The 17,061-nt window shown below is 51.5% G+C and overlaps 1 protein-coding gene and 1 long non-coding RNA gene across 9 annotated transcripts; one reads left to right on the plus strand and one right to left on the minus strand.

The window, feature by feature from the left end:
- Positions 1-2,434: 2,434 nt before the first annotated feature.
- On the minus strand, positions 2,435-11,975 carry MVP (major vault protein). Of its 7 annotated transcripts, none has more exons than XM_052702255.1 (17): positions 11,876-11,975; positions 11,531-11,698; positions 11,064-11,259; positions 10,042-10,165; positions 9,839-9,970; positions 9,348-9,442; positions 8,912-9,148; positions 8,565-8,690; positions 8,056-8,214; positions 7,178-7,428; positions 6,184-6,381; positions 5,499-5,637; positions 4,777-4,988; positions 3,912-4,028; positions 3,524-3,650; positions 3,264-3,452; positions 2,435-2,661 (listed from the first exon to the last, which is right to left on the minus strand). In XM_052702255.1, the coding sequence occupies exons 2-17, from the start codon at positions 11,647-11,649 to the stop codon at positions 2,533-2,535; spliced, it is 2,550 nt and encodes an 849-aa protein (XP_052558215.1). In that variant the 5' UTR covers positions 11,650-11,698; positions 11,876-11,975; the 3' UTR covers positions 2,435-2,532. The 7 variants fall into 7 exon arrangements, with proteins under 7 accessions (XP_052558215.1, XP_052558213.1, XP_052558217.1 ...); XM_052702253.1 differs by having other exon boundaries at positions 11,531-11,743; XM_052702257.1 differs by having other exon boundaries at positions 11,778-11,975.
- A 23-nt stretch (positions 11,976-11,998) lies between these two features.
- Positions 11,999-16,616, plus strand: LOC128090159 (uncharacterized). Of its 2 annotated transcripts, XR_008210821.1 has the most exons (3): positions 11,999-12,110; positions 13,122-13,356; positions 13,621-16,616. It is a non-coding gene; the product is annotated as an uncharacterized LOC128090159 (long non-coding RNA). The 2 variants fall into 2 exon arrangements; XR_008210819.1 differs by lacking the exon at positions 11,999-12,110 and having other exon boundaries at positions 12,403-13,356.
- The last annotated feature ends 445 nt before the right edge of the window (positions 16,617-17,061 follow it).

Raw genomic sequence — 17,061 nt, forward strand, 5'->3', positions numbered from 1 at the left:
CTGTTGAAGGCACAAAAAATGCTGCTCTAAGTACAGTAGAAGCTAAGGGAGGATAAAGGAGAATCCCCAGCCTTCATGGGATGGAGGGGTGGAAACACAGGCTGAAGTCCTTAATGCCTTGTGGGCCTATGTCAGATTCTGTGAGGATTCGGTGAGTTTTATGGGAGAGTAGTTTATGGGGTTAATTAAATTAATTAAATTAATTAATTGTTTCTACGTTCTATGATGGTTCTATTATTCCAGACTGGTGTTTTATGATGAGCCGATGCTTCTATGACTGTATGTTCTAGATTCAATGAGTGCAGATTTCATAATATCTCCATGATGATTCAATACTTCTAGATTGTCTGGCTCTGTGTAGATTCCCTGACGATAGGTTCTCTGATCCCATGGTGATTCTGGGCTACCATCGTTTGATGGTTCTGATTTATCACAAAGAGGACGGATTCCCAGATTTGTATCTGTAAAGCAAGGTATTTTCCAACCCACACCCATGCTTAACATGTGGAATCGTTCCAAGCGGCCGACAGGTCCCAAGCAGAATCTATTTCAGAAGGCTGTTTATAAAAGAAACAACCGCAGAAGGCAACAATTCCAAGAAAAACAAACGGGCAGAAATTCAGGTTTAAGCCCCGGCACTTCCTAAAGCAAAATATCACCCAAAACCATGAAGCTAACAGGCAAAAGAGGGTTGTTTTTTTTTTTGCTTCGTTTCCCCAAAATACTTGGCTACAATTTTTGCTGAAATTTTACAACATTACCTTTGGATTTTTCCAATTCTTGGTGCACATTGAGATGAAAGAGCAGAGTAAAAGGACTGTTGCTTTTATGCATGTGTGCCTGTGTGTGTCTTTATACACACATGCAAATCTCTTTTACTGTAGATTATAATTACTATTCTTTATCATATGTAACTGATGTATAGTGCTGTGTAGCTTATAAACAGGAATTTGTACAGGTGAGATTGGCACAGGGTGTGTGATCCTAATGTCATCACCAGACAAATTCTGGTAGATTTTCCTTCCTGTTTTATAACAAAGCCCTACTCCTCCCTCTTTGCAAATGACACCAGTTTGGAGCAGAAGCACCAAGCCTGGGCTTATGACTGGAATCTTGCTCACAGGTTTAGTTTTCAATTGTATTGCTTATTATTTTCTTATGTTACCACACTTTACTCAGGAATCTTCATTCCTTTCTCACACCCTTATTTTTCTTCCACAATATATTCACAGGTCTAGTTTTCTAACTATGTCTCCAGTACTGCAATTTTATCAGAAATTTTGCTGTTCCTAGTAACATTACTATCTTCTTCCCTAAACATATTCATTCTCTAGTTTGTTCTAACCATATTTTTAATGTTTTTCATTAAATTACTGTGATTTGCTCAGAAATGTTCCTATTCCCTGCTCACAGCCTTATTTTCCTTCCGGAACACATTCACTGGTTACTTCATTTTTAACCATGTCCTCAGTATTTTGTCATAACTGTTTGCAATTTGCTTTTTCTCATTTCTGCTTGAAAATACATCGAAAATGTCAATAAAACTTGAGTTAACACATTTACCCTGAGGTAGGGAAAGGGGCTCCCAGTCTCCATCCCTCAGCCCCACAGCCTCTAGGACCCCACTTGCTGTGACCTCACTGTTCCCAGGGCAAAGCCTTTGACACTGTCTCCCACAATGTTCTCCGGGAGACGTTGTCAGCCCACGGCTTGGGCAGGTACACTCTTTGCTGGGTGAAGAACTGGATGGATGGCCAGGCCCAGAGAGTAGTGGTGAATGGAGTTACACCCAGCTGGTGAATGGTCATGAGTGGTGTTGCACAGGGGTTGGTAATGGGGCCTGTCCTGTTCGGCATCTTTTTAGATGACCTGGACGAGGGGATCGAACGCACTTACTTAAGTCTGCAGATGACACCAAGCTGGTAGGAAGTGTCAACCTGTCTGGGGGTAGGATATTAGCAAAGATTTCTTCTACAAGTGCGGTCATGTGCTGAAACGGGCTGCCCAGGGAGGTGGCTGAGTCACTGTCCCTGGAGGCTTTCAAGAAACATACATATTTGGCACTAAGGGACATGGCCTCCAGCCCATGGAGACCTTATTGCATTGGAGACCTCATAAGCCCAAGGAAATCCAACACCGTGGAGATCCCCCTACCTTGAAGACACCAATCTATTGATAACCCAATCCATTGAAACAACATAGCCTGTAGACACCTCACCCCAGGCTTGGTGCTTCTGCTCCAAACTGGTGTCATTTGCAAAGAGAGTAGGGCTTTGTTATAAAAAAGGGAGGAAAATCAACCAGAATTTGTCTGGTTGGCGGTAGATGGATGGTTGGACTGGTTGATCTTGGAGGTCTTTTCCAACTTTGGTGATACTACTTCAGACACTTTGACATCTCCACCCCAGCCTCACCATCATTATGACATCACTACTGCAATCACTCTGCTTTATTTTGGAAAAAAAAAAAATAATAAAGGAAGCTTTGAGTGCTCAGCATCCTGGGATTTCTGCCTTCTGTTAGTGCTGAGCCCTACGAGGCTGAGGGCTCCGGAGGAACCGCGAGCCCCAGCAGCCCCCGGGCAGTGCTGAAGAGGTTCAGGGGGGCAGCTCCATCGGTGATGAGGGCAGACTGCAGTCCGAGGCCCTGCAGCAGCTTCACCTGGAAAGCACAGTGCAGGCGCTGCCCCATCGTGGCACAGAGACCTGGTGGCCCCACCAGCCTTGGGGGCCCTAACCTGGAGACCTCATACTCCATGAAGAACCCACAACACTGGCCACCTCCAGCCCATGGAGACCTCGTCCCATTGGAGACCTCATAACCCAAGGAAATTCAGCGCCATGGAGATCCCCCTACCTTGAAGACACCAATCTACTGATAACCCAATCCATGGAAACAACATGTAGACACCTCCACCTCATGGAGACACTGCTCCACTAAAAGCCTGTACCCTATGAAGATCCTGTAACTCCATAGAGACTTCGTAACCCATGGAGGCTCAACTCAATGGACACCCCCTATGTTTTGCCACCCTCTACCCCACAGAGGCCCCCAAAACCACATGGAGCTCATGGAGACCCAATACAATGAAGATCCTGCCCCACTGACACCATGTATCCAATCGAAACCCTGTAACCAAACAGAGTTCCCACCCTATGGAGCCCCAAGCCACGGGCACCCTACAGCCCATCAAGACTGCCGTGCTTTTGAAACCCCATGGCCACCCAAAGCTGACACTTAAGCCCACCCCCAGCCCCACATACCTGCAGCTCAGGCCCAGCACGGGCAATGTCCCGGATGGTCTCAGGCCCCAGGGCTGCTGCCACCTCCCGCACCTTTGAGGCCTCCACGGCCGCCAGCGCCTGTGCCCGCGCCGCCTCCGCCTCCGCCCGCGCCCGCTGCGCCCGCACCTCCTGCGCCTGCATCCGCTCCAGCCGCGCCAGCTCTGCCTCCTGGACACGGGGAGGAGGTAAGGTCTCACCCCACCTTATGAGATACTGCCGCAGCCCTGCTCGTAACGCACCGTCTCTATGGCGACAGCCTCTGCCTTCAGCTTGGCCTGCAAGATGGCGGCCTCGGCCTCGATGCGTGCAGCCTCTGCCCTGGCCTGGGCCTCCGCCCGCGCTGCGCCTGCGCTCTCCACTGCAGCGCTGCAAGGAGTGCTGTCACAAGCCAAGCCTGCCGGGGCCACATCCCCTCCTCCCACCCTTGCCTACAAGCAAGGAGACTGCCCTACTTCTGTAGGCCAATGGGTCCCAGCACTCCCAGAGCCCCAGCACTCGCTCCAGCTGGGGCACATGGGGACACTGGAACAGGTGGAGCCTTGGGCAAATGGAGGTCCCCGGCAGCCTTCCCAAGTTGGCAGGTGAGCGTGATGCATGCTGGGAAGGGGGAGAACCAAGATGGCTGACCTGAGGGCCTCCAGCTCCAGCAGCTCCCTGCGTGCCCGCTCTGCCTCCGCCTGGTCCAACAGCCGCTGGCGCTCCAGGCGGCCCCGGGCCTCCTGTGCCAGGCGCTCAGCTTCATGCCTGTGGGATGAAGGGACACTGTGGGCATGTGGGACACTGGGGGGACACTGGGGGCCAACTGGGGACACTGGGGGGTGGGACAGTGGGGATGCAGACGGGACAGTGGGAGGACAGTTGGAGACACGTTGAGGTCACTGGAGCACAGGACACTGGGGATGCTGTGGGAACTCTGGGGTTCTGAGGATACTGAGGACACACAGGTGACATTGGGGATGGGACATATGGGACATGTTAGAGACACTGGGAACACACTGGGGACACTGGGAACGCTTTGGGGATACTGGGACACAGAAGGATGCAGGTGATGCTGAAGATATGTGGGACATTAGGATGGAGGGTATGTGGAATGAAGTTTGGGGGCACAGAGGATATGGAAGACATTTGGAAACATGGGAGATAAAGAGGACATTTGGTGGCATGGGACACATAGAAGATGCTCGGGGATGTGGGACAAGGACATCTGTGGACAAGAGGGATAGAGAGGATATTTGGGGACACTTGGGAATATAGAGAACACTTGAGCAAATGGGAGATGTAGAGGAAATTTGGGGATGTATGGGATATAGAGGACATTTGGGGACACAGGGGACATAGAGGACACCTGGGGATAAAGAGGTCATATGGGGACAGGAAGTGGAAAAGGAGAGGTGGGAATATGGCAACACATGGCATACAGAGAGGCAAAAGAAGACATATGGCAACAAGAACACAAGGGGGGCAACCCAAGGTGACACAGGGAACTGGGGACCTGGCGGCAGCCTCCTGGGAGTTGGTGGCGATCTCGATGGCCAGCTGGACGCTGCGCTGCAGTGCGTCGCGTGTGCGTTGGTCCACAGGTTCCACACTCTGGATGTCGACGCTCGTCACCACCAGCCCATTGGGGACAAAGCGCAGGTGCTCCCGCAGTCGTCCACTCTCGTCAAAGCCAAAGACAGCTGAGCAGATGAGGCGATTGGAATTCTGGGGACAGCAGGGACAGCAGTGTCACTGCAGGATGAGGACAAGGGCAGGGGACCAGGGGGGCAACAGGGCCATTTAGGGGTGTGAGGGACATAGAGGGTATTTGGTGACAGGAGAGATCTGGGAAATGGGATATAGAAGATACTTGGGGATATGGAGATATAAGGGCATCTGTGGACATCTGGGGACAATATCATAGTGTAGGCTGTTGGGGCAGTGAGCACAATGGGGACATGGGGTGACACTGAGGAACCTGCAAGGATTTATCAAAGCCAAGCAGGGATGTTGAGAATTCTGTTGATGTCCCCAGAGGCTCTAGGAGACAGCAGAGACTCAGGGACATGGGGAACCTCATTCTGGTGACATCTGAGCGAGCCAAGATCACATAAACAAAATGTGGGGACGTAGGGGGAGGTGACACAGGAAGACGCAAGGCAATGACTTAGGGTGACGTGGCTGGGGGAAGCATGGGTGATAAGTGGGGGAACCAAGGGGTGGCAAGGGGTGGACCTTGTGGAAGTCATCAAAGGTGACAGCAGCGACAGCTCCACGCACACGGGAGGCCAGGGCCTTGCAGGCATCCCCCACAAAGTCAGGAACACTGAAGAGACGCCCCAGAGCCTTTGGATCCTCAGGCACCTCAAAGTGCCTGTTGGGGAAATGTCCTCATGTCACCACCCCATACCACAGTCCTGGTCCTAACCCTGATTCTCAAAGCTACCTCTGTCCCCAGGCCACCAACCCATGGGCTTTGGCTGTCCTACAGTGAAATTCCACCCAAGACCACCCATACTGCACCCAAGAACAAATCAAACTTAAGACCACTCTAACTCTACCTCAAACCCAAGACCATCCCAAGCCCCACCCCAAGACCAACCCAAACCTCAACCAAGACCACCCCAAATTCAAGACCACCCCAAACCCCACCCAAGATCAATCACAAACTCCACCCAATCCTAACCCATAGCTCACCTGAGACCACCCCAAACTCAAGGCCAACCCAAACGCCACCCAAAACCAACCCAAATCCCACACCAAGACCACCTCAAGACCCAGGACCAAACCAAACCCCACCCAAGACCACCTCACCCTTACCCAAAGACTACCCCATACACAAGATCACTCCATACTCAAGACCACCCAATCCTAAGACCACCCCAACTCCCACCTAAGACCCCTCAGCCCCCAGCCCCACCAGTTGTAGGCCAGCTGCAGCTGCAGCCGTGCATGGTCAGCTGTCTCAATGGTGACAATGTCAGCACAGAAGTCAGGGCCGAGGCGCAGGCAGAGGCTGCGGCGCGCGTGGGGCCTTTTGGGGCGGCCTCCAGATAGGGACAGCACCGTCAGCTGCTCACCAGGGCCCAGCACCACCAGCTCGGGGCCCAGTACCACTCTGCAATGGGGTGGAGAAAGAGCATCGTAAGGTAAAATGAGGCCCAAGGGTCCTTCAAGCCAAGGACCCTGCAAACCCCAGAATCCTACAAACCCTAGAATCCTATGAAACTTACAATCTTACAAAGCCTAGAAACCATAGAGTCCCACAATACCTATAATAACCTGAGTAAGCATCGTGAGTAAGTACCCATAAGCATCACTGTGCTCCTTACTCTCACCCCAAAACCCTACAGTCACATTGGAGATTCTGCAGCACAGGAAGGTCATCAGGAGGTAGTAGAGGGCTGGACAATCCTTGGCAGCCCCAGAGTTCAACAACTCTACAACACTCTACAGTCATATAACTCTAGAACCCCAGAACCTTAGAATCCTAGAACTCTAGAGTCCTATAAACACAGAACCCTAGGATGCTTAGAATACAAGAATCTTATAAACACCCTAGAACTCTATAAACATGGAATGCTAGAATCCTGGAATCATGGAATTTAGAATCTTAAAAAACTAGAATGCTAGAATCCCTGAATTGTTGAAACTGAGAGTCCTAAAAACCTACAGTCCTTGAATCCTAGAGTCCTGCAGTCCCAGAAACCCAGCAACCTAGGAAATGCAGAACCCTAGAATCCCAGAAACATAAAAACCTAGAACCCTACAAACCCAGAATATCCTGAGTTTGAATGGATCCAATAGGTTGGCTTTTAGGAAAAAACAAAGCCAGGGATCCCAGCAAAATTCCCCAAACTCAGTGCCTGCCCCACATCCCATTGTCCCCATGCCTCTCATCTGAAGGCACTTACCGTGCTCGCCGCTCCCGGTAGTCATAGACCTGCACAGCAGCATTATGGGGCACCTGATATGTGACAGCACGGGTCCGGTCCCTTTCCTGGACCCCAAAACTGGGGCCTGAGGATGACTGGATGCCCAAATCTTGACCAGCTGTGTCCCCACGAGCCTCAGCCAACAGGGTCTCAACCCCTTGGGGCAGCTCCTTCTCCCACAGCTCCTCGGCCTCCGTCAGCATGTAGGTCTGCCCCGTCACCACCCGCACCTGTATGGAAACCAGTGTGGGCCTAGGGTGTCACCAGGAATACTAGGAGGACTGGAAAGGGTGACTGAAAGGATTCGTGGGGTACGTGGAACTCTTGGATGGGGCTTAGGGGCACTGGAAGAGGATTTCAGGCCTACTGGGAGTACTGCATGTGGAGGCACAGAAAGGGCTATTGAGAGCAGCTATATGGGATACTGGGAGCTCTAGGATGAGCTGTGGGAAGTGTCTGGGGGCACTGGGATGGGATTTGGGGAGTGCTAAGAACACTTGGAAGGGGCTTGGGGAAACTGAGAGGGAATTATGTGTGCTGGGGGACACTGGGAGAGACTGGAAAGGTGTGTGGGGGCACTAGGGAGGGGGACTGTGGGGGCACTGGGAAGGGATTGTTGAGGGACTGAGAGAGGAAAGGGGTTACTAGGAGCCCTTGGAGGGGTATCCAAAGGGATGTGGTGGGCTCTTGGAGATCCTAGATGGGCTCTGTAGGTACTGGAAGCAGCTATATGGGATACTGGAAGCACTGGGATGAGCTAAGGAAGGTTTCTAGAGACTGGAAAGCAGTGTGAGGGACACTGGGGTAGGTTTAGGGGCACTGAGCACCCATGGGGTCTGTAGGAACAGGACTCTCACCTTGCCGGTGCGGATGTCCCGCACATAGATGCCCTCGTTCTCAGCCAGGGCCAGCGCACGGCGTCGCTCCAGCACAGTCACCTCAGCTGGTGGCACGTACTCGAGAGGACCCCGGGCCAACCAGCGGTCCCCTGCACGCCGTATCACCTCCGTCCCATCCTGAGGATGCAGCGGTGGCATCAGCACCAACCTGGGGACATGGGACGTGGGGACCCTACCCAATCGCTGGCTGGGGATGTGGGACCTCCAGAATCTCCCAGGTGTCCCCCTGTCCCCAGGTATCATCATGTATCCCAGGTGCCCCGTATGCACCTCACCTGTTCCCATGTACCCCAGGCGTCTCCCATGAACCTCACCTGTCCCCACCTGCCTCCAATGCACCTTACCAATTCCAGTGTTCCCACGAGTCTCCTTTGCTCCCCCTCCAGTTCCCCCAGTTGTTCCCTCTGTCCCCCATTCGCCCACCACCTCCAGTCTCCACCACGTGATGCTATGAGCTTCAGTGTCACCTCGTCAGTGTCCTTGATTGTCTGCAGAGCCTGAAGAAGTAGCCCCTCATCCTCAGAGAGCACATAGACATCCTCGATGCCAGCCTGGAGCCGCTCACCCGGCTGCAGGAAGAAGGATTTCTCCCCCTGGGGACACAGGAACATCACCTCAGGGATTTTATGTGCTCTCAGGAGTAAATTTGGGTCCCTGGTGGCCACTGGCCACCTCTGAGATATCTTGGGGATACCTATGGGTACATCAGAGCCACCTGCAGGTCCCTGAGGTCCATCTACATGGTCCTCTGGGGTACCCAACTTGTCCTCAAGGACCTGCAGGTGACATCTCTGTGGTCCCATGAGGTGTGCACCTTGATCACACGCTTCTGTCCCAGCTGGGGCTGCCCGTTGGGTCCCACAGGGTCGAGCACCACGCAGTACTGTCGAGGACCCAAAGTTGTCACCAGCACCTCAGCTACCACCTCCTCGAAGACATCAGGGACGTAGGCCTCACTCTGCTCCTGTGTCACCAGCCACTCCTCTCCTGTGCGGCGCACATGTCCCTGCGCATCCTCAAAGGTCCGGGTAGCTCGCAGGTGGAGGGCTTTCTGTGGGACAATGAGATCAAAGCGCATGATGGGACCCCAATTCTGTCCCAGAGGGTCTTTATCACCTGCATGTGCTAGGAGACAGAGTGATGGGACACCTAAACTTGACCCAGATTTGGGGTCAGGGCAAAAAAATCCTGGAGTGTCCCTGTCACCCATGGGTGTAGGGGTGACCACAGGGGATCCCATGTCCCTGTACCTTGTCAGTGAGGACATAGGCATCCACGACATCGACCACCTCCTCGTAGACCCCTGGCAGGTAGGCACCCACCCGCTTCACCAGCCATTCCTCACCTGGAAACAGCATTGTGGGTGATCAAGGAGTTAAGGGGGCTGGTGCAGACTGTGGGAGACAGGGAGGGTTGGGGAGATCTGGGTTGGGAAGGGGTCTGAAGGGTGCTGGGGGTCCTGTGGGACAAACCTAGGGGTGTCTGGAGTCCTAAGGGTGGGACTGGATGATCTCAGACATCATTAGGGTGGGATGAGACAACCCCAAATGTGGGAAGGGACAAAACTAAGGGTCGTTAGGGTGGGATGGGATGACCTCAACGGTGTCTGGGATCACGAGGGTGGGATGGGACTATCCCAAGGGTCATTTGGGTGAGAAGGGACAATCCCACTGGTCATCAGAGTGAGATGGGATGATCCCAAGGGCCACTGGGGGGGAAAAGACAATCCCAAGGGTACTACCTGTGACACGCCGCGTGCCCTGACGGTCGAGGCACTCCTTGCGTGCCCTCAGGCGGATGGCCTGGTTGTGCCTGATGACGGTGGCCTGCAACGTCTCAACCACCTCTACCTCCTTGTGGGGGATGTAGGTGCCTGTGGAGCCGGGGCACCATCAGCAACCCAAGATGTCCCCAAGGTGTCCTTAAAGTGTGCCCCTTGCTTACCAGGACCCTCGAAGAGCCACTCATCGCCTGCCACAAACTTGTTCCCATCCTCATCCTCAAAGTCAAGCAAGGCTCGAAGGCGCAGGGCAGTATCAGCCAGCACCACCTGCAGCGGGGTGACACCCTGTGGACACAAGGGTCAGGGCTGAGGGTGACATCCTGGGGACACAGAGGTCAGGGCTGAGGGTGACAACCTAGGGATGTCTGGAAGACAATGGGGGACAGAAGTGATGGTGGCATGGCAGGGGGCATAAGGGAAAAGGTTTCTCTGGGACATGACCTCAGGACATGGGGGTCATGACAAGTCTATCAGAGGGATGCAAGGGTCCTGGTAGGGCAGTGGCAGGTACTCAGGCACAAAGCAGGGACAAGGGGAACACATGGAGGGCTACGGGAAGCTGTGGGAGTTCTACAGGAGTGATTATAGTCAATGAGACAGCTATAGACGGTTTACAGGATGTATAGCAAACTGAACAGAGGGGTCAGAGGAGCTATAGGGGATTACAGGAGGAGCTATAGAGGCTATGGAAGGACACAGAGAAGAGTTGCAGAGGGGGACCTGGGAGACTATAGAATCTATAGGAGACCATGGAGGGGAAGGTAGAGGACTTATAGGGGGACTATAAGAACCATAGAAGCTATAAGGTGCTGTGGAGCTTCTGAAGAGCTGAAGGAGAATGTGGGCTGGAAAGATTACCAGAAACTAACTATAGGACCTCTGGGATGGCTGCTGGTGAGCTACAGATGCTCCAGGAATCATGAAAACCTAGAAGAGCTATACAAGCTAAGGGGGATCACATCAAACTGCAAACTACAGATGCTATATAAGACTAAGCTAGTGTATACTGTCACACACTGAAAAAGCTACAGGAGGCTGTGGATAACCCCACAGGGGGCTACAGGGAGCTGTAGGCACCCTGAAACCCATAGGTAGAGGTGCTGGAAGTCTTTGCAGGGTGGCAGGGCAAGGATAGCTGAGGTTATAGGGGGCTATAGGAGCAATGTAGGGTGGCTATGCGTACCTGCTGGAGCTCCTCACCGGGGTACAGGGGAAAGGGCTCCTGGGTGAGGCGGACATCAAGGTCAGCATGCCGCAGCTGGGCCTGCCCCGCACCATCGAACAGCACAGCTCCCGTTGGGCCCCGGGCCACAGGATTGAGCACCACGCAGTAGTGCCGGGGGGGAACTATCACCATGCGCTTGGGGGAAAAGACCACCCTGCAGGTGCCCCCACACATCTGCCATCAGCTCTGTAGGACTGTTGGAGCTCCACAGCAACCCCTCACATACTCCACAACCCTTGTTTCGCCCCACAGACCTCCCATGGAACTCTAAGGCCTTATGGAACACAACCAGATAAAAGAGGCCTCCATGATCATACAGAATTCCTATAACTGTACAGAGCCCCCCACGGACCTACAGAGCCCATCACGGCCCTAGATGTGGGACTGGGTCTCTCCAGCCCACTGCTTGAACCCCAGGCAGGTACCTCTCATGGTCCTGCCGGATGTAGGAGTGAGGTCCAACCTCCACACGAGTGACGTTGCTGTTGAGGTCCAACACGTGGATGTAGTGGTAGGGGGGTATGCGGATCACAGGGTCCTCCATGGGGAAGAAGACTTCCTCACAGTGGAGCAGGAGACCTTGCTGGAACGTGCTGTGGAGCAGAACAGCTCGATGAGGCTCAGCATAGGTGGTAGACCTTGAAACAGGGTAGAAAAATTGTCACAAGGCACCTTGAAATGCGTGAGGGGAAACCTCCAAAGGAGTGGCAGGACCTGCTGTGGGGCAGAAGAGCTTTGTGCCAGGCAAAAGAGGGAGAAGGAGACCTCACCTGGAGCAGAGGACCTCAACGCGGGGCACAACACCCGGCAGTGGGGCAGGAGGACGCGGAAGTGACTATTTTTAACTTTTTCTTTTCTACTTCCCTTTGGCCTGGCCCAGCCCTGCTGGCAGACGGGGCCCAGCCCATGGGGGCCGCCCCAGGGCCGGGTTTCCACACCCGAAATGCCGCACCCCGGGCAAAGTTCGCCCTCAGGAAGGATTTATGCCGCGTTGTAGGGCTGCAGGTAACGGATTAGGATTAGGATCAGGATGAGAATTATGCGGCTGACTGAGCCCGAACGGCGCTGGCAGCCCCCAGGCAGGCCCTGCGCTGTCTCTACGCAGCCGGCGCCGCCATGACGTCCGCTTCCCCGGAAGGGGGGGAGGAAGAAAGGGGGCGCGGGCGTTCCCGCTGCTTCCGCCTTCCGCCGCAGAGCGTGTTCCCATTGGCTGTAAGGGCGGGAGGGAGGCGGGGCCGAGGGAGGGAGGCTGAGGGAGGGAGGCTGAGGGAGGGGCGGGGGGGAAGCGGTGGGAAGGGTCGCGTTGGAGGGGCAGCCAAAAAGTGTCGGAGGCTGCTGGGGGCTGCAGAGGACACCGAGTGCCTCCCCGAGGAACTGTCGCTCCCTGGTGTCACCAGCGCCGCTCCCTGGGGGTCTGTGTCAACCCGGGTTTCACCCAGTGTCACCCACTGCCGCCTCCTGAGGGGCTTTCGCTCCAGGGGTCGCCTTAGGGGCTGTGTCATCCCTGCTGTCACCGCTGCCACCCTCCGAGTGGGTTTTGTCATCCCTGCTGTCACGCAGTGCCACCTCCACACCTCAGTGCTGCGTTCAATCCGAGTGAATGTCACAGAATCTTGGAGTAACGGAGTTACTGCAGGGATAACAGGAGACACGTGGACGTGGGAATGAAGAGACTCTTGGACCCCTTTGTCCTTCCCATTGCTCCTCCTGTTGCTCCTTCCTTCCTAATTCCTTTCCTCGTTTCTTTGGTCCCTTCTTTGTTCCTTTCCAATTTCTTTACTATTCTTTGCTTGCTCCTTGCCCGACCCTTTCTCTGTCCTTTTTCCCATCCCTTTCTCATTTCCTTTCCTACCCCATGTCCATTCCTTCCTTGTTCCTTGTGTACTTCTTTACTATTCCTTGCTTCTTCCTTTCCCATTCATTTTTTTTCTTTTTTTCTCCCCCACACTTCACCCCTCTTTTCCATTTTTTTGCACTTCCCTTACCCATCTCTTTGCCTTCTTTTGCCCCTGGCAGTGTCCCTGGGCTCCAACCTGAAGGAGCACGTTGTCATTGACGCACTGTGGTCATCCTGAACTGGTGCTTCAAGCAGAGACTGCTCAACATGAGGAGGATCTGCATGTTCATGCTGGACAAGGCTGGACTTCATGATTGACATGCAGGACTTCTGCTCCCAGAGCATCCACATCCAGAGATGGATCACAGAAACCAGCTTTTGGCACAGGAAAATGCAAAAGGGGGGAGTTAGAAGGTAAGATTTTTTTATAATGGGCTCACTTTATCCAAAATATAAAATTTTCCATTAAAGACTCGCTTTATCCATTATTAAAATGTAAGAGTTTCACACAAAAGTGCCAAAGAGCTGCTAGTGCTAATGAGTCCTCAATACTAATGAGTTCTGAGGGCTAACAGGTCGTCAGTACTATTCAATCCCAATTGCTATGTAGCTCCTCTTTTTAATGAATCTTTAGTGCTAATGAGCTGCTAGGGCAAACAAGTTTTTCTCCTGCCCCAGGGCTCTCCTAAAAGACTGACAGATGCTGCTTTTCTCTGCCACCTTCTGTAAAATGTGTGGAAGTTCACCTTGCAGATCATCTCCAGATCCATCATCATCAAGCTGCGGCAGGAGAAGCTTGCCCTGACCAACACCAGGCTACTGCTTTGTCTGCAGGAACTGGGAGCAGAAGTATGCAGCCCTCTGCAACCTCTGTGGCAGCATTTCCAGGCCTTAATGTTCTGCCAGCTACAGCTCATTGGTAAGCAGTGAGCTGCCAGTGATCCATCTGACATGATCAAGCCCAGTGTGATGTCAACTCTACTTCAATGATCGCCAAAAACGAGGGAACAAGGTGCAAAGGATGGATGAGAAACACACAGTGAGAATTAAAAGCTCAGAGTTAAGTTAGAGGAACAATAGTAGGGTTTTGGAGAAGTTAAAGGAACATAGATTGAGACCAACAGTTGCAGAGCTGCTGGAGAAGCTCGGCTGCCTTCTTTCACCCATGCAGACCTGCTGGAGGGCAGACTGACTCAGTGAAGATGATTCTAGATGGGCACTGAGTGATCCTTCATTCATTCTCTACACTTCTGTCTCCCTTTTTTCCAAACCATCTGTTAGGAAAAGTTCTGCTGAGAATTAACTTTTATGCATGTAGAGAAAGGAATACAAAAAAAAATAATCTCAAGGAATCCATACCTAGTGACGCACAGAGAAGCGTGGAAGATTCAAAGTCTTGGCCTGAGAAAATTATTTGGTCAGCAATATAAAAAATGGAGAGAGCAGACAGTCAAGACCAGAAATGTAGATTTGCCAGTAATCAAGCCAGATGCTTAAGATTTTGATGGTATATTTGTGGTGACAGGGGAGAGTGTGTTAAGTGGTGCACGTTAGATAAGCCAGGCATCACTTGGAAACCTGTGTGCCTGGAGCACTTAGTGTCATGCCCAGGGTGCTGCCAGGGTAGAGGTCCTGTCCACAGGAAGAAATGAGCAAGACATATGGAAGGACGGGGAGCCACATTTTAACCTTGAGTTGATGGCTAGATAGGAAGGATCTTGGAGCACTAACTTGGTCTAGGGAGAGAAACCAGAAGTGTAACTGGATGTGAGTTCTCCTCTTTTGCTGTTGTCTTGTCTGCCCACCTCAGCTTGGGCAGAGCCATGGAAGCCCTCAGTCTTGTTTTCCCAAGGGATTTTGTTCGATGCTGGAACTATGAAAGTAGGTTTATGCTCCCACCCCAGTGAGCTGTGTAACTTCCCAGTTCTGAGGCACGCGGATGGGAGAGGGCAGGCCACTGCCTCTGCCCCTTTCTGTCTCTGCTTAATGGCAGCATTTCTTCTTCCTGTCAAGACCCTGCTCAAGAAGTTGTCTCGCTCCAATTTATAGGAGGGAGAGGAGGTTCTTTTATTGTCTATCTACTCGGTGTGAGATTAAGAAACAACAGTTCAAATGTTGGTCCGACCAGTTTATTACAAATCTTAATTAGGGAAATGGGGAAGGGAAGGAGGGTGATAGAAAAGATAGGAAAGAAGAAAAAAAGAAGCAAGGAGTCTTTATAGGAAGCAAGAGGGAGAGAATCACCACCATGGATCCAGCGTGGTTCGTAGTTCAGTCATTGATCTTCAGTAGGGTGGGTGGTCAGGCAGAGTTGTTCTGTTGACAACAATGACGACAACGACCGTGGCAATGATGGCCCCTTTTAAATGGTTTCAAAGCGGCCGAGTCAGCTGTCTTTGGAGTGACAGCTCAAATCCACAGTGGTTGAGTCAGCTCTCCTTGGAGTGGCAGCTTCTGGCTCTGGGATCTCAGCAGAAACTCCTTTGTTCTTCCAGGCCTTGCCAGCAGATAAGAGGGAGCAGGGATGCCCATCTGCATCCTGTTTTTCACGGGACACAATGGTATCATTCCCCAGTTTTCCCACACCTAGCTGGAGCTGTTTAGTCACAGGCCAGATCTTCCGCCAGTGAACACTCATGAGCAGTCTCTTCCAGAGGCAAGCAGCTCTGGAGGAAGGGGCTTGCAAATGTTCCCAAAGTGATATCCATTGTCACACGGTTAGCACCCATCACTTGCCTCCTCAACAAATCGATCAGAGTTTTATCACACAAAATACCTCAGGAAGCAAGCTTTGAGCCAAAAAAAACCAAAACAAAACAAAGAAGGATTCTCGCAGAAGTACATTGTAGTTGTAAGGAATTACAGATTTTATTTTAAACAGTCAGTCTTGGGGTGTGGAGCCTTGAAAGACATGTCTCAGATATTAGTGTTGCAGAAACACAGGCCGTATCCTTGCCTCCAGCCATGACACTTGGGAAACCCTCACTGGAAGCCAGTCGGAGCTGACTTACATGCGCTTGCTAATTCAGTGGGAAAAATGGTTTTATGTTTGAAGTGGGTTTCAGTTATTTCTCAGGCTTTTGCTTTGATGCTCATCTGATGCTTTCAAAAGTTAATTTGGTTATTTATTAACGAGGCTGTCTTACTGCAAGCAAAGACCTCATGGAGCTCAATATGTATCTTGTTCCACAAATTTTTATTAGAAAAAATGAATACTACAACTTTGCAAGGATTTTAGCAGTATGTAAATCTTCCATGATAAACTAGCTTTAGCTACAGAAATTACAGGGACCAAAGCTTATATCTGCTGGTTCATTTATAATTTACACCAATGTCATATGTTGCCCATGGTAATAAATTCCATTCATGATGCAGTTCTAGTTTCAGTTTTGATGATAAAACAGAAGTGTCTGCAGTGGTCTGTTGCAGTGGAGTGTTCTCAAGGCTGGGATTGCTGTTCTCTGTACACTGCCTTCCTTCTCTATGTGCTCACTAGTGAGTTTCTAACCTTAAATATATTACTAAAAATGTTGAAAGCATTCTTGCCCTTAAAGTGAGCAAGGTAGCAAGCTGAGGAGCAGACTTGGGATCGCATTTTCATTGCAGTAATGGTTTCAAGGCTCTTGCTTGCTTCTATCAATACTGTAAAATAAAAATCTTTTGCAAGAGAAAAACTTCAGTGCATTTTTTTTCTCTTTGTTATTTCTGAAATGCTGGCTACCACACTTGAAGTGGAACAATATGAGTAAGTGACAAATACACAAAGGTTTTTCTGGGGAGAGCAAGGTCCGATGTGGAGGCTTGAACTATTAAATCAGCCAGTTGAATGAAGTTCCCATTACTTCATTCTACATTGCAGAGTTCTCCATTAGCCACATAAAGAACACTGGAACTATAAAGTAAAAATGCTATGCTGCTCTCTGCAGAAAAAATGGCCTGTAGAAATAATGGACAGTGAGGGGAGGGGTGGGAGGAACTCAGAAGAGCTCTGTGCAGACAGTAGCGTACAGGTTTTGCTGAACTGCTTACATGAAATGATGTTTCAGGCTTGATCATAACTGTGCAGTCAAAGTAGTCACATGCCACACAAAACTTTCCTCCAAAGTCTCAGAAGATAGT

Source organism: Tympanuchus pallidicinctus, unplaced genomic scaffold, assembly GCF_026119805.1.
Source record: "Tympanuchus pallidicinctus isolate F22 unplaced genomic scaffold, pur_lepc_1.0 scaffold43, whole genome shotgun sequence".
NCBI classification, from domain to species: Eukaryota; Metazoa; Chordata; class Aves; order Galliformes; family Phasianidae; genus Tympanuchus; species Tympanuchus pallidicinctus.